The sequence below is a fragment of the Anopheles coustani genome, chromosome 3 (genome assembly GCF_943734705.1).
Source record: "Anopheles coustani chromosome 3, idAnoCousDA_361_x.2, whole genome shotgun sequence".
NCBI classification, from domain to species: domain Eukaryota; kingdom Metazoa; phylum Arthropoda; class Insecta; order Diptera; family Culicidae; genus Anopheles; species Anopheles coustani.
Window position 1 is genome coordinate 22,491,800 of NC_071288.1, and position 24,029 is coordinate 22,515,828.

The following is a 24,029-nucleotide window of genomic DNA, read 5'->3' on the forward strand; positions in this document are numbered from 1 at the left end:
TGATCTGTCCCTTATAGAAAAAGATAGCAAAAAGAGATAGTGTGGAACCTTCCATGACCCTTTCGAAGCATTTCTCAATTGGATGATTTGCATGAAACCCTTTGATTGAGCAACGCACAAGCATCGATTTAATTTGATAACAATGGTACTTAGTTTTGTTTAGATCTTCAATTATGTACGGGTACTTGACAAGCATGCAGCATCGGCAACCATTCAGGGCCGATAAAGTGGAGCGAAGTCCTTCTACAACCGTGCATGTAGATATGCAAACGAGTTTTCGAGCCACCGCCATCGGGAGATGTTTATCTTGCATACTTAAAACTCATCATTCCGTTCCCATCAGTCTCCAGGCATGTCGATCGAAGCGAGCGCGGAGGCTGCGGATCCACGACCAACGGTGTCCTGGGAACAAATTATGCCCCGACGTTCGCAACGATCACCACCGGTCGACCCTTGCACGTCCGGAACAACATGCAGTGGGCCATCTTCCTGCCGCATCCGTGCCCCGGTTGGCTGTGAGATTATTTTTTCGTTTCTCATCCTTCCGGGACCCGGGTTTGGTTCGCCGGCAGAACGAAGCGCCTGGACGCAGCCCGATTCGCGCGCAGATCCTCATGATGTTGGCAAGAGGAAGAACCTTTTTCTGGTATGTGTGTGTGTGTGTATTCACTATCCGGGAATTCGGGTTTGATAATGAATTTGAAATATGGGCACCAGTGTCCGGACCGTGAAAAGGGGATTAGGCTGTCCCGAAATCGTCCCGAAATAGGTTGTGCAATTGTCAATTACCGGTCGTACGGTCGGAACACATATAGAACGCACGGTGGTGCGTCCCGTCCGGAACGGTTCCCGGTACGGACCTGGATCCGGAATCAGATCAAGGGGGAAATGTAAAAGGATGATGACAACAAGTACATCGGACCGCGGGACGATGGTTCTTGATGGCTGAGCTTGGAAGTAGAGTTGCCCTGCTGCACGCAAGGACAAACATATGAAATATTCCCATCGTGTTTAGACCTCGATTTTTTTTCTTATCTTCTAGTTTTCCCCCTGTCACGATCGTGCCCACAGACGAAAGCCCACTGTTTGGGACTTCCACATATCTCCTGTTTTTTTTCTCCATGCTCTCTAGTCCATTTCTTGCATCCTTGCCCGATTTTGCCTTCAAGACGATCGGCCACAGAAAAGACGTAAACCGGCACTGGGGCAGGTAGAGCCTCGATATATTGGCGAAAACAGCATACTGTGATTAGAGGCAAAAGCGCTACCTTAGGATACACGTCAAAGGCTTCGCTCAAAGCGGGCAAACCATACCGAGTCCATCCCTGCTGTCGTCAGGGAACGTGATGAATCTTCGGGGGCAAAGAATAAAATTCGCAGACATTCCCTCTGAAACGGTTACAGTCCGGTGGCAACAGCAGCTCGTCTTGCTTAACGTGTCGACGGGAGACTCGTAACCGGCCGGAACGGATTTAGGGTAATTTCGGGCAAAATATCAACATACGATGGGCGCCCGTGCAATCGGGCTGCATCCTGATACGCCCTGGCATGTCCCGGCGTGTTTCAGCTCCTTTCCGCGCTTAGGAAGATAGACATCGTCCGCAAGAATGGGCAATAATGGACCAGGTGTGAAGGCTGTGGGTACGATTCGCACCTGACATTACAGTGTCTGCAGCTCGCAGATTCAATTCGCGCCTAATGATTGTCGTACGCCCCATTTTCTGCTGGTTTAAGCTCATCGGTTGCGTTTCTTCGATTTACAGCCAATTGTTCTTATCCTTCACGCCCTTTCCGTGTGCAAACAATGACAGCTAAATTGTTTTATTACAGTTGTCGTTTGGGCCAGTTTGCTAAAATTAAATGTTTATTACTTTATTACACAAACAAACCACAAGTGTTATGAATATATTACTTCCCATTTCGTACAGCAACGCTCTCGTAGAGTTCTATCTTAGGTGATGTTTTGTTTGTCTCTATTTATTCCATACATTTGGCGACGTTCATCAACCGAGTACTATCTATTGAATTTGTAGCGGGTTTTATTTGATAGTCAGATTAACTTATCTTTTCTCGGTCAACTAGCAGATCCATTCTGAACGCCTCCGGACATGGTCGTTTACCTTTCACCGAGATATTAAGTCAGTCGTGCGGCAAATTCCTCCATGTTTAACATTGCTACTACTCAACCGTACACGGAGTCCGATGACATGCGGTAGAATTTAGTTTACACGAACTCTGTCGTGTTCGCCCGGCTGTCCTGGGTGGTGTCCCCTTGTAAAGCCGCTTCCGTTTCCCAGCCGGGAAATCATCGCTTCCCGAGCATGTCAAGACGTTCTCAGGCCGAACATATGACGTTTCCTTTCCTCTACCCTGTGCCATGTTTGCTTTGGGTCCTTTCGTTGCCACGTTCTTTACCGAAAAGCGTTACACAAAAATGCAAATCAGGCCCTATCGGCAAACTTATCATGCCGCTTCGGGACTGCCGACTGTCCTATCTGGATGTTCAGAGGCAATTTGGGAGTAAATTTGACTTTCATTAAAATAGTTCACCATATCTGTTTGCCCGTTTGTTACTGGGGCATTCCGTTTTTTTTTCTTTGTTATCCCACCATGAGCTGAAGCTCGAAACGCCTTTCCGTGTGGTGTGGTATGTTTTTTCCCTCCGTTAAACTATGCAACCATCCTTTTCGAGGGATCCGAGGCGATCGGTGTGCCATATGACGGTCGGTGCCAACCAGTGCATGACGTACCCCGGTGTGGGTAATACACTTTTCCCAAGACAGGATGGGAAAATTTTCTTCCGGAAAAATTGTTGCACTAACTGGCATTTGGTTGGGAAGAAAATCAACCGGAAAGGCAAACATTTTTCGAATTCCACAATATATTTTTTATTGTCGAAATATCGAACTAAACTCATGAACTAATTATCATTATTTTAATGGCGCCAGCATTTCCCGTCGCAGTACGATCGATCATTTTCAATGTATTTTTTTTGCGATTTCCTACTTTCATTCGTTCAGGTATTGTTCGCATGGAATCCTGTAATTGCATCGGAACAGGGTTTTGAAAGGGAAAGAGGGTCTCGCAAGCAATGGTTTTCTGTGGAAGAATTTTCCCACCCAAAACTTAGACCGATCGGAAAGATCCAGTTTCCTTTTCGTATCTTTCCGATAAATCAGACCAACCGCAAACCGTATCCTGTATCATCACTTTTCTTTTCGTTTCAAGCATTTGTAAAACTGTTTTTCATAAGGTTCCCATCGTCGTTATCGCTGCACAGTTTCAGTTCGATGTAACGTACCTTATCGTTAGTTTTAGCCTGGTTAAGGAACCAATACTTCACCTTCTCCAGTTGGAACCATAGTTTTTAAGTGCTTGACATTGTTTCTTGTAGGTGATACTGCTCGCACCCCCTCTCCAAGGGAGACTGATGAATGTGCGCGACATTTGACGATTTGCAACGGTGTCGATCGGAATTAGCTGCAGCAGAGTAAGACAATCTGCTGCCTTCCGCTCGAAAAGGCCCACAAATAAATTAGCTCCAATGAAATTCAATTGAGTTGCTGCCATCCCGTTGCTGGCGGTACCGTTGCGAATGTGCTCAAGTGTTTCGCCCAAAAACCGTCTCTGCCATCGGTGTCGGAGGTCTCCACCGCAAGACTGCCCTCCGAAGCCACTGACTAGCCATGTCGAAGTGTGCGTGAAATTGGAGGCAATTGAGTTGACTTCAATTGACTTTGTGTAGATGCCCGGGCAGTTGATCAGAACCTCACGACTTCCTGCTACTTTGGGGCTCCATAGCTCTGTCATACTTTTGGGTAAGCGATCTTTTGGGGAGCACCAAGAAAACTGGCTGGATGTCATAGTCATAGACGATGTCAGCTGGACTTTAAAGGATGGAACCGATGAAAGACGAGAAGATCCAAAGTCCTTAGACACTTTCCAGCTGTAGCGCATCAACCAAGGGTCTGTCTTGGCGCTTCAATGCAACGAAATCTAGTTTCCAAAGCAAAACCGCTGGCGCTTCTCTTTCCCTGTGAGCAATTAAAATCCTATTGTGGTCAGCTCCCGGGTTTGCTTGCTCTGACCTAGGAAAATTCGCGCGCACGGCAAGCTGCTGCGTGCATCGGAGTCGAAAGATGTCTCTCCATGTCCACGGCAACCCCTGCCATCCTCCAGGGGTCTGCCCCGAGCGAGAGATTTAAACTGACCACCCGCCCAGTCGCATAGGGCAATGTCATGCAGTTTGCCTCATACGGGAATCCTTCCAAGACGTTTCTGCACACCGCGGGCAACTGCTGGTCTGCACATTTCTGCCATTCCCTTTCGCCCCTGGTCGATGCCCGTCATGAATCAAACCATCTTCCCGCTTTTGCCACCGGGTCCTTATTCGTTACGGAGCTAATTGTTTTCCTTTTCCCCGTTCTGTCCCTCTGGTAAGCGGGGAAAAACGGTCCTCTACTCAACGTCTCGAGGCTCTGCAGGGATGGTAACTTTGCTAAGAAAGCGAACGAACTGGATGGGAAGGACTAAAGCAGGGAACTTGAGCTATAATGGCAGCAAACTCAGACTAGGTTTGCCAATTTCGTTTGTTGCTTTCTCTGTTTGCCTCTGTCAGTATTTATTACACATTTCATGTTTATGAGTTTTTCTTCGTTTGCTTTGCAATTTGCTGCCTTTTAACTGGTTGTACTAGTCCCTGCTCCAGGGGTCGAACATGAGAAATATGATTTTTTTAATATCAATAAACTTATTCTGTATATTTACTCTTCTATTGGTTGTTCTCTATATCATTTATTTTTCCTTAAATGTTCATTTTTTACTTACTATATTTGATAAAGTAATGTTTTTCTTGTTTAAAAAACACCTATGTAAAAAAAAATTTGAAATATTTTTAGCTTAGCTTAGCTTAGCTGTCCTATCTTCAAATTACTAGCGTATTGACACTTCAAGTTTCCAGCTGATGAGTCTCAACCGCATCCTCCTGATTGTACACCGGTTCATCGACACAGTATCTTCATTTATGTTTCCAGTGTGACTTTCTGTTTTGTTTTCCTCGGCTTCGGACAATGACATCGTTTGGGTGACGAGAGTCTCTTCTTCCGGATTTGCCATTTGTTTCCCGATGCCATTGATCTCATTCGCCAGGAAGTTCGGCCCGTCGCTCGGACAACAGTAAGAAATATGCATGAGAAGCTGAAGGGGGAAAGTTTGATGCCGTCTGGCGCGCTGCCTGCGTAGACTTTAGCGCCAGACGGAGTGTCTCGCGCAGCTGGATCTTTAAGATTGCAGAAAAGGACATCGGAACTAGAGCCGCACCACCCGGGTCCGGGGTCCGGAAGAAAGAGTCGCCCTCGGAGGAGTCGCACGGCGCGAAGGGAATGGAGGAGAAAGGAGCGTAATGCAATTTTTTTCTCCTCTCCTTCGCCTTCTTCTTTGCCAATCCGCACCGGGACCGGGATATCGGGCTGGCGGGCTTCGTTCATTTCCTCCACATCCTTGTTCCTTGTTCCGATCCGGCGCACTGGGGCACTCTTCGGTGTGTCCTTGCGTGCGGCGATCCTTTTGGTGGTGGTGCGTGCGTACGTATGGCAAAAATTTGTAATGTAGGTTAGGGTGAAGCGAGAAGCTGTAGCGAATGTGCGCGAGTACTGCACTTTCGCTCTTTTCTTTCTTTCCCTCTCCCCATCTCTTTCCCGCTCAGGTACGCGAGCAAAAGCGAGGACACCTTCCTTTTTTTTTGCTTTATTTTGCGCTTGAGCTCGCGGGGAAAGGGAGGCGAATCCCTTATGGCACGTGCCCGTATATTCGAGGGATTTTTGGATGAGCACCCTGCGTCGGTCGGCGATCCTGCCGTTGGCTTCTGCGTCGGTGCGAAAGGGATGCCAACTCGAGTGCTCGCTCTTAGCGCGGATATTGTTATTACTTTTATTTATACTTTTTTCCCCCTTCCCCGGCTGCTTTGCGACTCTTGCAGATGTTTTTGCCGGGGGTTTGCTCGGTTGATAACCACCGAGGGGTTCTCCAGGGCCTAGCTGGTTCTAGCCCGGCTGACAACGACCGGCCAGGATGAAGTTTGATCGAAATGCGCGCGCGCGCTCGCTCGCGAGCCTTTCCCCGTCGCGCAGGGGTTGAAATGGAAACCGGATCCATACGTCACGAGTGTCGAGCGTGTGTGTGTGTGCGAACGTCCCGAGTCCGTAGTTCGGAGCCGTCTAGGTCCCGTTCCAGGACGAGATCCGGTGCCATACCGTTTCGATTTTCCCCGCATGCCCTCCATCATGAGCTCCCCCCTTGGACCACACGGCCGGTTTGGGAGGTTCCAAAATTTCCCTATGTCATCATTTTCCCTCCGCCACCTTCACCAACCTCCAACTTGTCACCAAAGTGGCACACCGGTTGGTGTCGGGCAGGGCAAACCAGCATAAAACACGAAAAAAGTTTTCCCTGGCATACAATGATCGATATGATATGGATGGTGGCCGATCCGCGAAACAAAACAAACCAATCTGCACTCGATGGCGCCATGGTATTAACGGACGAAACCCCGTACAACACTTTTGAACTGCACACGCTACAATCGACGTCCAAATTGCGTTGAGCTCTGCTAGGGGGAGGGTTAGGATATTTCCCACTCCCCTGTGCCACATAGTCGCAACGCATTTCGATTCGATATCCTACGCAGTCTCATTAAGCGTAACAGGATTAGCAGGAAACCGTTACAGGACGATGGTTGCCGGCCGGCTTATAATGAAACGGGGTCAGTGGACTCTTGAAACTAGCGAGGAGGAAAATATGGTTCGGTAGATCGTTATATCGGGATGTTTCCCGATGTTGGTGGAAATAGTTTTGATTTGTGAAAATGGTGCTTTACTCGATGTTTGTTAACGAAATTTTATGTTGTCTCTTTTTTAGTATTAAAAATATATTTCTATTTTGTTTGTGTGTCAACTTTCTTTTTCTATAATATTTATTTATATATTTTTATATTTTAAGCAATATTTTTCTCCTCCCTTCAATTGGCCTAGTATAGGTAACATTCATTTATGCATAAAAAGGATATTAATGTTCCTTCCACTTTTTTTATGTTACAGGTTTCTTTCATTGCACTGAATTGATTTAATGAATTATGGTGCTCCGACTTAGAACACGGCTCAATTCTGTGATGTCCTGAAAATCCTCCTGGCGGACCCCTATTTGAATTATCGTCCCTCGGTAGGGCCAGATCAACTTGTCCAGTTGACAATGGTTCCTAGTCCGTGCTGTAGCCGGTGGCGGGTTAGTTAGTTCGCCAACCACCCCTGTGGAACCTGCGCACCCTCGTTTAATCAGAGTGCGCGGCTTTGCACATGCATCGATCCACGGCCACGGCAACCCTCGCCACATTTCCAATTGTCTCCCGGCGGTGATGGTGGTGGAAAATTTGAACAGATGTGATAAATCCCATCCCTGATTGTGCGCCTGCGCCCCATTTCGGACTGGTGTGTCGAAGCGGGGTGGAATTTGTCGCGCGTGACTAGCCCGAGTTGGGCGTTTTTTTGGAAGAGGTATCTAACGGCAGCACTAAACCACCGCCGCCGTTCCTACCCCTTCGGGAGTGTCGGGTTTTGTTTTCCCGCCCCGGTAACGGCGCGCGCATGCCCGTATGTATCCACGCTGGCGGTAATATGATGTACGCCACCTGCTTAATTTCCCGCGACCGAGTACCTCTTGGCGAGGTTCCGTTCCATTAACGGTGCGTCCATGTGCATATAGGTCCTAGCCGCGTATATGGAACTTCGATGGTGGTGGTCGTAGTGGTGAAAGGGTACTGGAAACCGAGAGGTACCGAACTCCCGGCTCTGCTGCGACTTCGGTGAGGTGAGGAAGAAGACTGTCGATGGAACAACCCTTGGCAAGGCCTATTCGCGCTTTTCCTAGAACGGCGCGAAAGATAGTCACTTGCAAAAAAATCCCCGCACATTTAACCGGGAACGGTCGAGTGTATAACGAACACACAGGAACGTCTCTCTTTGCGATTTGCATAATGTGTTAGTTCGCTCAATGGGCGCGAATAGTTTTTGGCAATGTTCTGTCCGTTCCGCCGCTGGCGAACCTTTTCGGGCAAATGCAACCAGCGTGGCGTAATAGAAGACCGACAAGATCCAGAGTTTAGCGCCGGTCTTCCCCCGAACTCGCTCGCCCTTCCTCCAGTTAAATCTTTTTGATCATCGTTTGCGCTCAGCTGTGATTGCGAACACTGACGTGGGTCTGCGTGCGCCTCTTTGCGAACTTACACAGAGGAACTCGCGAAACCTTAGGCACTGTCTTTGCCCGCACGACCACATCGGTGCCAAATAACCTGCTTCTGGTCGAGGCGCGAGAGTACACTTCGTGGGAAGGTGGGGAGCGGTGGCCACGAAAATTTATTCCTACCGTCGTTCGGCTTGCGCATGCGAGATATGCGCGCGAGGTTGGAAGGAAAGGACCTTTCCTTTGGGCATGGCCGTTGCGTCTTCTTAGCTGCGCCGCCGTGGTTTCACGACCGCGGAGTTCTCGCGTCCCGAACCAGGGTCCATTCGAGCTCGTCGACGGCGGATACCCAGGAATGCGCTTCGCCTTTTGCCGTTCCGGGATCGTTTCGCCGCGGATCATGCGTATGCATGTGTTGTGCTTTTTTAAGCTATCTTCAAATGCCGATCCGCCGGATTCGATTCTGCTGCTGCATGTTCTTGGCAGATTTGAGTTCTTTTTCCACCGCAAAGATTCCCGGAGCACTGGAATGGTCTTGTTCTTTTCATTGGTCTGAGCATATTTATTCATCTACATAGCAACACATGAGTTGGTTCGAGAAATTCATTGCATAACTTTCATACCTTTTAGGATTGGTATAATGTGGAATTGTTTCAGATCAAAATGAATCGTTTTTAGACAGCTTTTGAAAACTCGCTGCTGTGTTTAAACTATTTGATCAAAAACGAACCATTTTCCATTTTAGTATTCACCGTTGATTTATAGCTACCAGTATTCAGTTATGCTATCCAGAATTATTTTTATCTCGAATACATTTTCCATTACTACCTTAATCGGGTAAAACGAGCAAATAATGTTTTTATTGCTCAAAAATTCGTTAGAGACCGATTTACCCCACTGCCTAAATTATGTGGGAGGAATCAGCTGCTCGGCATTGTTTCGCCTAGAGCGCGCTTCCCAACGCCAATACTCGCACGTACATCGCAACGTTCGGGGAAATCCCGAATTACTTCGTCTCGAAGCAGCAGGTCCAACGGATATTAGTATTACATTACATTTGCCCATAGTCGATATGTATGTTCCACAGTTCTACAGTTCTGCTCTGGTATTGACTTTTTTACAGGCACAAACATTGCCGGTTATGTTATGCTGGCTCATTGGTCGCTTACGTCGCCTTTACCCCGACTCCGTATGGCAATGTTTGTGGTTGTCCATCCTGCTCTCAGCAGCTTCCTGGCCCTGACAGTGTGTACGTAGAAACTGGTCAAAAGTGGTCAGTAAAGGAAAAGAAAAAGAAAATGGAAGGTTTCTTGCAAGAGAAACAAACACCAACGCACGCCTGGTCTCATAAGGATTCCCCGTGCATGATGGTAGGATTCCGGTAAGAATTGGGACAGACTGAGCTGAGATTCTCTTACTGGGTCGCCCGAGAAGTATCGGAAATCTTGACCCGCACGTCCGCCCCCATCTACACCCTCCTCCCAGCCCATCATGCCTTAGTCCTTTTCTCCATAGCTAGCATCTAAAGCCCTTGCCCTTCGTCATCAGCTCCCTTACGGTCAGCTGAGAGCTTAAGGGACCGGGGCGTTCGGTGACTCGGCAGAGGAAGGAATCTGTGTATGGAGTTTTTTTTTACCCCGTCTGTTTACTGCTTCCCCCGTTCGTCTTACTGTTTGATCTGCGCTGTCCGCTCTAACAACCGGTTCAATCCTCTAGCCTTTTGAGCGGGCAACGCTCGAAGACAGGTTCTTGTCGTCCGGTTGGATCCGGCCGGCCGCTCAAGATGGAAGAAGGAGCACTATGTCCTTCCGTCTGCGCGATCGGACGGAATGCTTTGTTTTCTTCCTTTCAACTCTCTCGGGGTTCTCTCTTGCCTTTGATGTGTGCAGAGGTGCTGCCCCAATCGACGTTCATTGGAAATTCTTAAAGCAAATAAACAGGCGGAATGTGCGCTGAATACAAATCCGTGTCCCCGGCGACGGCCAAGGGTGTACAAATATTATCGTCTAAATACGATCTTTACGGCAAAGCGAAAGAAAGACATCATTTTGAAGGAGAAGTTTCGAGTTTCGAACTTGCACGCCAGTGGTTACCACCCGCGAGAATGGGAGTTGGGCAGCAGTTTTATCAAGATCGTAAACAAAAACCCATAGGATGTGACTAAATTCTTCCGCTCGCGAGGACGAGGAAATGAGTTCTCCGCTTTTTTTTTGCGCATCCGACAACTTATCGCCACCGTCGCCGGCCGTTGGTGAACTTCTGGATCACCGCTATCGAACCGGCCCCATCTCTAAAACCGTTGGTCAACCGTCATTTTTCTCGCGCCTCCTCCTCCTCCTATTGCCTGATTAGCGCATAGAAAAGAGGCACTTACACAACGTCGGCGTAACGAAAATCAGTCAACAAACAACAAAACAAAAAATAGCCCCAAACACCCGAACAGTCAGAAGAGGCGGGTTCTCTAATCAAAATTTCCGCCCCGGTCAAAGAGATGGTAACCCACCCCCATCCTGACCCTGTTCCCCGGGTTGGTAAAGCCTCTACTCCCGGGTCCCGGACCGGGTCATTGACGAAAAACGGGCGATCTGGTCGGTTATCAATACTGCTGGTGGTGGTGGTGGTGGCCCCGGGCACTGGCTGCAGTTAAATTTGTTTTGATTGTCCCTAATTCTTCAAACGGGCGCACCCGGAAATCGGGGGGGGGGGTTGCGGGATAGGTGACGGTGGTGCAGAGTGTTTTCTATTTAAAGTCTCTGGTTGAACGCACTTTTCGTGGATCTCCAAACCAAAGAGATCCGGAGCATGTAGCCATTTATGGTGAAGGAGATGCAATAGAGATTGAATCATCAAGTCGCTCCATCAAGCGACAAGTGGAATTGGATTTGTTTAGACAGTTTTCTAGTTGGATTGTGTGCTCTTGCCCCTCCGGGTGTGTGGATGCTGGGCACGAAATTCTTGGCTGGAGTTTGAAAGTGCATAAGACGAAATCTCTCCGGACTCACACCCCTCCTAGCGGACCCTTTCGGTCGGATGGCAAACTGCACACACTGACGTTGCATATATCTTCTGATCTATCGCACATCAGTGTTGGATGCTGTTACTTCATCGTTAGTGCAAGCCCCGGGAAGGGCGGTAGTGCACCGTCGTTTGACTGTATGCACCGATGAACACTAGCGCAGCATAGATGCACCAGTGTGTGGTGTGTCCTTTTTTTCCGTTTCGCACACCCGCAAAACCTCCCGTGGAGGTCCGAAAACTCGGTGCGTCTTTCACGCTCACTCTTTTACCGGCGGCGCCTCCCGGCCCATGACTCACTCGCTCACCCGTTCAAAGTCGAAGCCCCCCGCAAGATCGGGCACTTCCTCGCCGTCGCGATCATCATCATCGTCTCTCTGTCTTGCCGATCCGTTCCATTCTTGTTCGTTCACTTCATTCAATACCACCTCGAGACTCGGCAAGTCTCTTTCGTTTCGCTCTCTCGCGGGGCTGGTGTTGTGTGCGTACGCGGCTACATAACCCCGAATGGGCCGAGAGGGCAACATTAGCAGAACATAAGAACGAGAACGGGCACATCTCTGTGTGCGAGTGTGTATGTGGTGTGTGAGAAAGAGGGATTGTATGTGAGAGAGAGACAGGGCACAGCGGGCAAGAAGACGGGTCTATGCTGGCCCCCAAGGGTGTGTGCTGTGTGCAGGCTCTCGACGAAACGAGAGGGGAAAAAAGGACGCGAGCATAAGGCAGCAGCAGCAGCAGCGAGCCTGCGATGTTCGACACAGAACCAGGGGCTACCTCATCGGGATCGGGCGATACGGCCTGTCACTCGAGTTTAGCGCTTCAGAGCAGTCAGAAGCAGCTCCTTGGAACCGTGGAACGCGTACAGAGTAGTGGGTATTAGCAATAGGACGATAGTGGAAATTGTTCTGCTTTCCCCAAGTGTTGGGAATTGCTCTCCATGATCTCCGCTGGCAAATGTTCGATCAGTTTTATCAGTGCCGCAGCAGGTGACGGGCTGACTTATAGCAAGGATCGTGCCGCAATCTTGTGATCTTCAAGCTCAACAAACATTACCGAACCATATCCACCACACCAGCGAGAATGTTTCGGTAGCATTGGCTTAAAGGAAAGAGCACGCAACGGAACCCTTCCGGTGAACTGTGCTCCAGTTGTGTTGTTGTGTGACCGTGTGTTTCATGTCGAAGGCCTGCCAGAGTGTGATCATCATTCAGACTGGGTGCATAATTATCGGACAGTTACGGGGTGAAAGCATAGAAAATGACTCCTAGCATCCCCAGCAGCCGCTAGCGATCAAGTGACCGGCATCCAGTGTAGAATCCTTGTGGTGAATTGTGTTCGTGTGTACCGTTGTGATCGCCGTGCGTCTGTGGGATCGTAAAGACTTTTCCTGGCAATATACAAATAGGCAAAGGAAAACACTCCCCCGAAGTGTAATTTCGAGGCAGTTTACCAGTGGAAAGGAAACGATTACGAAATAACTGAGAGAAGAAAAAAATCCCCAGCTTCATCATGTACTTCGACGATAACGTGGTGTTCGAGATTGTCGAGCATACGAGGTAAGCAAGCACTGCCGAACCGCTATCATCGCCTTCTCGCTCAGCTTCCATAAAACGTCTTCGGGAGCCTTTCGCGGAGCTGTAGTAATTTTTCTGAAGTCACGACTTCACAGCAGACAGGATCAGTTTCCCAAAAAGGAAAAACCAAGTGTCGCACACACACACTGCCTTTCTCCCACACCAACTTTGGATGGTTTTCATCTGCGCTTATGCTGCACGCCATTTTCCCGACGTGCATGGTGCAGTTTCCTCCTTTCCCCCGCGTGGCAACGACCCGACGAAGGAAAAATACCGCACGAGTGTTGCAGCGTGTGCCCCGTATCTCCCCCGACCGAAGCAGCGACAAACATATAAACAATACGGGAGGAAGTTTTACCAGCCTGCTGTCGAGGCCCACATTAAATACGTCTCGTACGGTTTTTGTTCCTCCGGGTTTTTTTTCGTAGCCTTTTCTTGCTGCTTGAACACATTCTTCCTCCGCGCACAACCACACAACGGAAAGCATTTTCATTTTCTTCCCAACCCCATTTGTACGTGTGGTTTCGGGGGGGACGAAAATATATGCGGAACACGAGGGTAGGAGGGAATCATCCTGGAAAGAAGACCCCATTTTACCTAGTTCTCGCCGGCGTCGTCGTCGTCGCCATCGTCGTGTGCAGTCGAGAGTGGCGCAAAAGAACATTTGTGAGCGGGGCAGGGAAGGAAGGGCGAGGGAACCGAGGGGAGAGAGGGAGGCGAAGAAATTTCTACTTCCGCCCGTTCCGTTTGCGTGCGTTTTTTGACGCACGGCGGAGAGAGGGGTCCCACAAGACGACGACACAGGACACTTCTTTCTTCGCACGGCTCGGTTCGGCTAGCGCCGATCCCCCAGGGTCGTTTCCCTTCGTTACATTTCCCCGGTCATTACTATCGGCGGCGGGCTGAAGTGGGGTGGGAGGGGAAAGAATGAAAAAAAACCCCAAAAAATGTCTGTGTTGGGGGAAAAAAAGGAACCCCCCAGGCAGAGGTCACTGACGTGTGTGTTTAGCATAAGACTTCTTGCGAGCAGTAAGAAGTTTTAACGTTGCATGCTTAGAAGAAGACTTCTTCCAACGGTAAGAACCCGCACTCAAAATCCATCGCAAATCTCCGCATCTTCAATGCTCCACCGCATGCCCGGATCCAGCCGATCGACTTTCCATTTTCTCCACTCCACCGTTCGGGCAGTTTTCCTGCCAGCGAATCTAATGACTTCAGCTGTTGGTGGCCACTGGTTGGTTCTCGTGCTCTACTGGCCGCTTTGCGTGGAAGCCGGTGGATGGTAGAATCGCGAAAAAACTCACTTTCGGTTTCGCGCCGGCCTCTGGCCCCGGTCGGCCCCGCCGCCACCAGGCCAGGCTGTGGCCGGTTTTTGCGCGGCCTTTTAATACCGAAAAGCTCTTTCCGGCCCGCGAGAACGTGAAAATGCGCGAATGTGTTGTGTCTTGTGCTTGTGTGTGTGGGTGTGTGTGTGTGTGTGTTTGTCCGTGGGAGGGTGGGCCAGCTGGGTGGTGGGAGAAGCAGCAGCAGACCACAAAGCGGTTTGTTTACGGATGAGATTTGCCGGCTGAGTGTTCCTTCGTTTTTTCCTTTTGCTCCGTCTTTCGTGCCTCCTTTCTCTCGCGCCCGTCTTGTGCTTGCTATTTCTCTTCATTTTGCGCAACGTTCGCGGATCGGGTGGAGGTGGGCCGTGTGCGGTTTGTTATGGTATTTCCCCAAATTTGGCAATTTGACCACCGGCGACTTCCTACCGCTTGGGTTCAAATCATTTCTCTATCTCTCTCTCTCTCGTAAAACGGCAAAACACGCCGCCGAAAGCCGCGTGGGGACGGAAACAGCGAAATTTAAGAACCTCCAAAAGAAATTAAGGTAAATCAAATAAAAAAAGAGTCATTCGTCCACTCTCTCTAGCCACCCCGCGAGTTGTACCTCCAAATTTGTAGCCCACACACTGCGGAGTGCCGTGTGTTGTGCTCTTGGGATAGGTCAGTGTTCGAGTCCGGCTGCATTTTTGCGTTCTGGACGACCGGCCAGTGGAACAGGGAGGCGGACGGGGGTAGCGGTTTTTTTACCACACTTTCTTGTGCCTCCCCGGTTTAGGTCAGTCATCCTACGGTGTACTTTTTTCTTCCGCATTTCGCTTAACTGCACTCGGTAAGAATTACAACTTTTTTTTCCCTTACGTCCAGCTGTCGTACCGCGTGTGTTGTGTAGGTACACGTACACCGACCCCGGTACATTTGCCGCCGAAGTCGCCTTTTCCTCCGTGCACGCGAAAGATGCAAGCGGGAGACGACAAAAAAAAGGGAAAATATCGAGCGCGCCTTGCACGGGGAAGTCAAAGATCATCCACCGATCCGTCCGGTGATGCACACCGTTCGAGATGCACATGTGCAACACACACTCACGTCTCGCGTCTCGCTGTATGCGTGCGATCCTCGCACACCTCCGTTCCCTAACCCCCTCCGAAAGCGCCACCGGGGATCGAAGGGATCTTGCTCTCTACGGCGAGATCATCGCCTTCGAACCGGGTAGCCTGTTGTTGTTTTTGTTTCCACTCACACACACAAAAACTTCCTCCAAACGTCTCGATCGATAATCGGTCCCTCGGTTTTTTTTCCACCCGCCCGGACCATGTTTTGGAGGTTTTTTTTTAGTTTTCCCGCGAGCTCATTCAACCGGGGTTGTAGGGAAAACAGGCCTCCGCCAACATACACACCCGCCCCCTGCCATTATCAGTTCACACCCGAAGCCGATACTCCGAAAGGGCCCTCGCTTAGCCAGCCGGACTCGTTTTTGTAGTGGTGCGAGGCTGGTGGCGAATGTATGTGCGACAGCGAGAACGGAGGTCCCTTGCAACACGCGGTGTCGTCTAGGGGCCGTGCGCCTAGAGCGAGGCGCCAGATGTGACCTTCTCACGGCTAGCTCCTGGGGCTTGGCCGTATAATTTCTACCGCTATTATTAGTTGTGCCCCTGCCTTTGCGCCCACGATGCGTGTGTGTGCGTCGCCCCGGGGTCCTTGCGCTGGCGCAAACACGCACGCACACACCCGACTGAAAAATGCATAACAAAATAAAAGTTTAACGCGCGCGCGGTCTGTACCGTGTTGCACTCCGCAGCACATGGTTTTATCCTTGAGATGCACGAGGGCCATTAGCCTAGTAATTAACCCCGATGCCCTTGGAGTAAGAGGCTCCCCTTTTTCCTGCAGCTTACTGATGATTTCTTGTCCATTCTTTCATTTCCCTCGATCCGATAGCCGCTTCACGCTCAACTCGGCCAGCCAGTCACCGGCGAGCAGACGAGCCGAGCAGCGGCAACGCAGTATCCAGCGGCGCCAGCACACCCAGCCGCAGCGCATGGTGTACGATGATAGCAAGATGCACGAGCTCGGCTCGCCCGGCAAGGAGAACCTGCTGCCCACCGAGGAGCTGTCCTTCTACCAGAGCCACAGCCCCCAGAGCCAGAGTCCGCGGGCGTGCAGTCCGTGTCTGCTCTGCCCGGACGATGCGCTCGGCGTCAGCGAGCTGCTTCCTTCGGAGAACAACACCCCGCGCAAGCACATCATCAAGGCCGGCACGATGGTGGCGGGGAACGTGGGCGCGGGGAGCACCGCCGCCGTCGGGATGAAGATGAGCAGCCTCGGTTACCGGCTTCGGCGGCCGCTTGACGAGCACGACCCCAACTCGATGGACTCCGGGTACGGTGCGAGCGTGCTGAACGATGCGCTTCTCAACTCGCTGAACAACTCCAGCTCCACGATCACCAGTGCGGGCGGCAGCAGCTTGGCATCGAAGCAGCACTCCCTGTTCCACTTCCACTCCTCGAGCTCGGCGTCCATTTCGCGCCACAGTTCGGTCAGCTCGCCCACCGGCTCGCGGCGACTGCTGCACAGCAGCCTGTCGTCCGGCTCGATGGAGTCGATGGACGATATGGAGCTGTTCGACATGGAAGCGATCGATGAGCAGGACCAGCACCACCACTCGGCGGGCTCGTTTCAGCAGGCCCCGGCCTACCAGGCGGAGCATCATCAAGCATCCATCCTGCCGAGCGGGCTAAACTCGCTGATTTGCGGCACGATCAAGACGACCCGCACGGCCACCACACCCGAGCAGAAACGTCCCTTCGTTCGCCGGTGCCTTAGTCTGAACGAGAGTGCCACCAGCCAGCTGACCGCAAGCCCGCTCGCACCAGCGAACGTTGCTGCCGGAGTGTTGCAGACGAAGACGCCGGAACGCTTCGGTCGCCGGGCGATCGCAATGGAGGATCAGGAGAACCTCAACCTCACCCCCTACTCATCGCGCGTGTCGGCGGAAGTGACGCGCTGCTTCAAGCGGCCCGAACCGCCCGGCGTCAGCCCCGTGCAGAGCAAGCGCTACAAGACGGCGCAATTTGACGCGATGGCCTTAGCGACGGCAGCGGCGATTTCGTCGACCGTGCCGTCTCCGCCCGCCCCGAACGCCCTGGACAGTCCGGCCCGCACGACGGTGCTGGCAGCCGTGCCGAAGAAGCCCATCTACCAGAAGTCGATTTCGATGAACGATGCGCAAATCATGAGCGCCCTGGCCCGGTCCGAGCCGAACCTAATCGGTGACTTTAGCAAATCGTACGTCCTGCCACTGATGGATGGGCAGCATCGTGACCTGAAGTCAATCTCCGGCGACACGATGGCGCGACTGCTGCGGGGTGCATTCGATGACAAGGTCGAAAGCTTCAAGATTATCGACTGCCGGTACCCGTACGAGTTCGAGGGTGGCCACATACGAGGCGCGAAGAATCTCTACACCCAGGAGCAGATCATCGAGGAGCTGATCAACTCGAAGAACGAACCACCGCAGGTGGCCGATGGTCCAGATGGTGGCTCCGTGCGTCGTCATATCGTCGTGTTTCACTGCGAGTTTTCGTCCGAGCGTGGTCCCAAATTGTAAGTTCGAACATCGATAACAACCAAACTGGGACATGGAACTAATCGGCTCATTATTTTCTCCTTAGGTCACGCTTCTTGCGCAATCACGATCGTACCCTGAACGCGGACAGCTATCCAGCACTGCACTATCCCGAAATGTACCTGCTACACGGTGGCTACAAGGAATTCTTCCGAGAGCACGCGGATCTCTGCGATCCGATCGCGTACCGACCGATGCTGGACCCCGAGTTTGGCAACCAGTACCGCCAGTTCCGGGCGAAGTCGCGTAGCTGGAATGGGGACGGTACGGGAACGGTGAAATCTACCGCTGCTCCTTCGTCCTCTTCACTCGCCGGCGGCAGTCGGCTTACCAAGTCCCGGTCAAGGCTGATGCTTTAATGCACTGCCCCGAAGGTGACGCAAAGTTGTTCCACTGCCACCTCCCCCATCCAACCATCCGGACTGGAAACAATCTGTACCACATGCTGTCACTTTAATTTTTATTCTTTTCATTCTCTATCCGCGCACACCTCCGCATGTAAATACGTTATGATTTTTATTTGTTATCATATTTTTAAACGCATATATATATTATATTTCTGTTTTTTTTTCTCAAACTCATAGCAATGGCCGCTCGAGTGGTGCCCCAACATTAGACAATTTTATTTGCTAAATAGCTTTTCCCTTCATTTTCGGACAATTTACGAAACGTTTGAACAATTTTCAAAAATTTGCAACAATTTTTACTCACCGTTTTCACCAAGTGTATCGAACGGCCAAAGCCGCTTTCCGGCTCCATTCACTAGGAGCACTTCCCTTTCTTTTGCGTTGCGTTGCTTCTTTAGTTTTTGTTTCATTGTTATTCATTATTTTGTATCTGTGATTTAGAATTTCTTTATATTTTCGCGGATTTCTTTTCAAAAATACACAAACAAAACGTAGCCTCGATTGCACAACGTTAGTAACATCTACTGTTGGTCGACAGAGTAGGTACCTGTACCGTGGCAAGCATGACTCGTTTGACCTAAGATAGGCGGCAGTGCTGATCATCATTGGCGTCACACAAGACAAACGGTTAGATCAAACACTAGAAGCTTCCTAGTTTGTGTTTTCCTTTCTTCAGCATTAGCACGTGATGAAACCACGATGCTGAAAGTGCCCTACGTGAACATTGCTATTTTACTGGTTTATTGAATATATTTGTAAATTGAATTGCAATAGGAAACTAGTTTGACGGAGTGACGGGCGTTGTTGAGAGAACGAATGCGTAAATGAAGCGACAAGTGCAAATTAGGTAGCGTGTTAAAGTCATACAACTGTTAGTGATAGGACGAAGGTGCATGGATCTAGATAACTTCGCCTCCACCATTCTGGGCGCGTTAGCTGCATGGGGATGACTGTTTTAATAGAAAAATTTCGCACTGTCCTAGACAGGTGCACACGCTCTGGCATATCCTATACGCCGCCGTCGGCATGGGGTATACCCGTGAAAATACTTCCTGAGCTATGCAACGAAACCATCCCAAGATCCTCTTATACAAGCGAAATACGAAAAGCATTGCAGACGAAAGGATTTCGTTTGTATTTCATAATTGAACATGAGACTGTTAAACATTGGCGTAAACAAATTCTACAAACATGCGCTAGCGATATGTCTTCGCATTGCTGATTCGTTCCAGGAAGAGTGCAAATGTTTAGATGATAGACCTTCTTACCAAATTTTAGAGAAGTGAGAATACAATAGCTTAAGCATAAGCGGTGCGAAGATGAGATTGAGGTAGAAAAAAATGTGCAAGAAACAACGATAGCAAGATACCCTTATTAGAATGTAAGGTAAAAGTAAGCAACAAATATATATATAAAAATCATGAAATAACAAACGAAACCTATCAGGACACACGCATTCGCGCATTATTAGAGAGAACAAAAAACTGAGCGAAATTATATCCCGAGCAACGCAGACACCAGCTCCAGAATGGAACGGTTGTCTTCCAATTGCTTGCTAAAATGAATTGTTTATACGAGAGACTGATTTTGCGGATCATTTGAATGTCCGCATTGCGTTATACACAGCAGCTAGACTTAATTCACAAACGACATTCTGTGTCATGTGCCGACTGAAAATCAACATCAAATCGACAGTTTAAATGCCAGTGGTACGCGTATATCGATAATTGAATAAAATATTTATAACACTGAATATTAGTTCAACGATGGTTCAATTCAAAAGAAAACAAAAATGATGGTCAGGAGCCAACAGATGTTAATTGGGGTTTTGTCGGTAAAAATCCGGCACTATCCGTGGATGCTTGACGAATGGTTATGAAGCCTTCGTCGTTTTCATATAAAAAAAAACCTGTCTGTTGAATATCCATTTCCATTGAATACAAAATTAAAAATCTGTTTTTATAAGACTGCCACGAAACAGTATTTTTGTTATGTGTCTCAATAATGTTGGTATAAAACGGACAACTTAATGAAAGCAAAAATACTTGCTCTTGATTGGTAATGGAATTGGTACAGAACCGTTTGCTGTCGTGGTTATTGATCACTCGTCATCGATTGCATCTTATGGTCAGAGGCCTTCTTTTGGACACATGGCGAACGCATCAATAATTTTAAATATGCGCGGTGGTTTTTGATAAGTTGGTTGCAATTTTTGTATTTTGCGAAATGCATTTAACGGACACATATTCAAAAGGCTGGATCACCAAGATGTCTACTACTGTATGTTGACTCATCTTGGATATCAGTACCTTGACATCCAGGGTTTTTTAGTGATGGCATGTCGAGTTCCGGGATCAACTCCAATGTGGATGAAAGGACGAGCTAGGTTGTCCAGCTCGGTTGTTGTTTATATGAAAAATAAAGGAAATTGTTGACCGCCACGAGCTTACTTCTTTCAAGACTTACCTTTATCACCATTTTGACACTCTGAGCAAAACGAGCGAATCAATGTCGCTCCGAGAGCGAATTAATATCGAATTCAATGCATTCCAATCGCTCCAGTTCCGGCCTTGCACCTCTACTTTGGCGGCAAGTTCATCTGTCATTCGGCATTTCAACGCCATTTGGAATCTGGAACTCGAAGACAATAACGCTTATTGTGTTGCCGAAAATCGTTTTCAATTATGTCTGATCCCACGTGTTTTAAATTTACCGTCAATAGCAACATTGATAGAAACGATGTTCGTACGTGGCTGCAAACATTCGGACCAACGTACCAGGTATTCGTTGCACCCTACGCCCCTGACGTTGTGAACGTAAAATACAAGGAAGCGAGGTAAGATCGTTGATCGATGCGGCTAACCTTACTTGGTTGATACTACAAATGATTTACTCGGAATTCACAGTTCTGCCATGAATGCGAAGAGGGCATTGCAGGTTGATCGGCGCGTGGCTTCTATAGAACCAATGGACAACTGGCCCTTTCATAAACGAAGTGCGGAGTCCTCGTCGAGTGAGCAGGTTTGCATTTCTGAAGAACTGAGGCTATGGTAATCTTACTTATGTTGTATTTTGATTTTTTTTATTCATGCTAGAAATCAAAATCCAGCTCAAAATCGTCTGATCCCGTGTCTCAAGATAGCACCATGAGGGAAGATTTGCTGGACGGATGCGTGAAATGCCGTAAGATTGATGCGGGTTTCATGTGCGGCATTTGTTTTGCTTCGTACTGCAGCCAAAAATGCCGCGATGATGATTTTGCTAAACATCGCAAAATCTGTAAGGCGTAAGTAATGGAAACCACCTTCTAATCTAATTTCCGATTTATGTGTATTTCTCTTAACACGTTAAGCGCTGCGTCGGCCCCGTGGGGCCGACAGTGTTCTTTCCCGTAAGCCGGCGTCGGTCTGCTAGGACCGACAGAGTCCGTTAGGTAGGCCGCCGTTTCTACGAATCGCTGGCAGAACGGAAAGTAGTGCAATTTGGGAATAGCGCTTAACGTGTTAAAGAGTGAACGTGATTGTATAAAGTGAATAATAAGGTTTGGGTAGTGAAGTAGAAAAGCCTAATCTCCAAGAACACCAAAAACCCGACAAAACTAAACTGTGGTTTGCTAGCTCGGTTTCCCACTTTCACGCATCGTTTGCATTCAGGAAATAATTGTTACCATTTTCTTAGTTGTGTGGGATTCTATTGACATTGGAACCTTTTTTAACAATATGTTGTAATATTTCTCATTGCCAGACCCTTGATAATAAAACATCGACCGCACCCAAGTTTGTACTCCGATGGAGAGCCGAAGGCGAAGAGCCAACAGCAGGAGAAGGAACAAAAAGTTAAAAAAGTAAATCAGCCGTCGCCAAAACCAAACACAGAGCAGTTCGAACAGAAGTCGGAGGCAAAGGCAGCTGGTCATGTGGCCGTGTCGAATGGGCCCAAGAAAAACCCGGCGACAGAGAAACGCGTACCGCAGAAAAATATCGAAAACGAGCCACAAGTAAAGCAGCAGCCGCAGCAAGAGCAACTCAAGAAAGTAAAACAGGCTTTGGAAGAGCTACAGAACAAACCGCAAACTCCGATTCTTCCGGAAAAAACGTCAAATCGTGCTGCCGTGCCGGAGAATACAAAGAAAACGGTGCAACAGGAACAACAACAAAAGCGAGAGCAGAATCAGGTGCCTGATCCTACACAAGCATCCAATGCTTCTCCGCAACAACCATCCAATGCTTCTCCGCAACAACCGTCCTCGACGCTATTGAAGAGAATGCAAAAGAAGGCAGCGACGACGAAGCGGACCATTGCATACGATCCATTCCCGCCGGTTGGCAGCAAGGTGGCCATTTCGTCCGTTTCGAACAAATTGCTGCACATTCACGAGGTGTACGGTGGGAACGATGATCCGTTCCTGAGTTTCATAACGCGTTGCATGAAGCATGCGGATGAGATAGATGAGCTACTGCAGCAGCCACCGCAAGAGGGTGACATTGTGTTCGCTCCGTTTGACGATTGTTTCTACCGTGCCGTCGTCACGAAGGTCGAGGGAAACGATGGTACCGTGGTGTTTCCAGATTTTGGAAACTTGGTAACCCTCCCTTGGCGCCAGATGAAGGAAATTCGCGACGCTTCTGTGAAGTATGCCAACTGCCTAACGCATGCCGTTGCCCTTCGTGAAGGAGCGCCGTTTTCAACGGCTGTGGAACACTTCCTCAACGAGCTGGTCGAGGCGCACCAGTTTGAGTTAACGCTTGTGGAGGACGGTCCCACGTCGGGTGTCAAAACGGTGGAGTTGCGTCACGTCGAGTCACAGTATCTTTTGGGCGCCAAAGTGCGTTCCATGACAACCCCGGCGGTGAAAACGATCAAGCTCGAGGCAACGGATCCTGCAACGTACAAACCAGTTTACGAAAGTGAGGTAAGTTATTCCTTTTTTTTAAATTATCTCTAGAATGTGTCTACTTATTGTCGGGTCTGCTGATAATTAATACTGTCCTTAAAGCATAATGCTTTGCCCTTTCTATTCTGGAGTTGAACGGGTTGCAGATCCAAGCAAATTTTGCAACTTTGATTTATAATGATACTCGATACGAAAACGAATGCATTATTTCAGTTAATTTCATTATTCAGTGATAATACAAGTCGCTTTCTATTTTAGTTCGATGAAGCTTCCCTCCGGTCGGACATTCAACAGCACGAGGAACAAGAGCTCGTCATAGTGGAAGCGTCCGAGTTTGCCACCAGCCATCAGGTTGGAGCAATCTTGGCCAAGTCCGAGGCTGCTTTCGCCAACATGATGCGGGAGTGCCAAGAGTACGGCCAGTTGGATCGGAACGAGTACTTAGGAGAGCCCGAACATAACTATGGTTGTTTGGTAAACTACGAAGGCGCCTGGATCCGGGCGGTCAAACTAACTGCGGACTGTGAAAATCAATTCTTTTTGATAGACCTGGGACTCTTTTCCCAGCTTGACAAATCGTGCCCCAAGCGCCGATACCCCCCAGGTCTCACACGGAAGCTTTTCTGTTCGGAATATCATATAGAAAGTAAGTGTTGATCTCTCATTCAGATTCTTTAACCTGAAGGTATACTTTATGGCATGATTTTTCGTTCTTATCTGTTTTTTTTAGATACCGATTTTCTAACCAAAGAGATGATAGGAAGCAGCAATTTGACCGATGATTTGCGCGGCATGAAGGTTAAAGCAAAGGTGTACTTTGATGAAGAATCTGAACTATTTCGTATGAAAATCATTTCTATCATTAAACGCTAAACGCAGAAATCGTAAAGCATTGTAATGACATAATTTTCCTTGGTTTAAATTTTTATCGTTAAACTTTAAATTTCATTCAATCACATA

The 24,029-nt window shown here is 49.0% G+C and overlaps 2 protein-coding genes across 3 annotated transcripts in view; both read left to right on the forward strand.

Moving 5' to 3' along the window:
* The window catches only part of LOC131260986 (M-phase inducer phosphatase-like), a 115,325-nt gene extending 95,702 nt beyond the window's left edge, over window positions 1-19,623 (forward strand). For both annotated transcript variants that reach the window (XM_058262856.1, XM_058262857.1), the window contains 2 exons: window positions 16,082-17,746; window positions 17,815-19,623. In XM_058262856.1, the coding sequence (XP_058118839.1) occupies window positions 16,082-17,746; window positions 17,815-18,127 (1,978 nt within the window). In that variant the 3' untranslated portion in view covers window positions 18,128-19,623. The remainder of the gene's footprint in view (window positions 1-16,081; window positions 17,747-17,814) is intronic.
* A 1,236-nt stretch (window positions 19,624-20,859) lies between these two features.
* Window positions 20,860-23,955, forward strand: LOC131272651 (uncharacterized). The gene is made up of 6 exons (XM_058274476.1): window positions 20,860-21,011; window positions 21,082-21,196; window positions 21,271-21,461; window positions 21,920-23,087; window positions 23,328-23,715; window positions 23,800-23,955. Exons 1-6 carry the CDS (start codon window positions 20,860-20,862, stop codon window positions 23,940-23,942), a joined length of 2,157 nt encoding a protein of 718 aa, XP_058130459.1. The 3' UTR covers window positions 23,943-23,955.
* The last annotated feature ends 74 nt before the right edge of the window (window positions 23,956-24,029 follow it).

What these genes read in the sequence shown, in the direction of transcription:
- LOC131272651 (XM_058274476.1), top strand. Translation starts at nt 20,860, where the DNA reads ATGTCTGATCCCACGTGTTTTAAATTTACCGTCAATAGCAACATTGAT. An exon ending in GTAAAATACAAGGAAGCGAG is followed by an intron (nt 21,012 to 21,081) that starts GTAAGATCGTTG and finishes CGGAATTCACAG; the next exon opens with TTCTGCCATGAATGCGAAGA. An exon ending in AACCAGTTTACGAAAGTGAG is followed by an intron (nt 23,088 to 23,327) that starts GTAAGTTATTCC and finishes TTTCTATTTTAG; the next exon opens with TTCGATGAAGCTTCCCTCCG.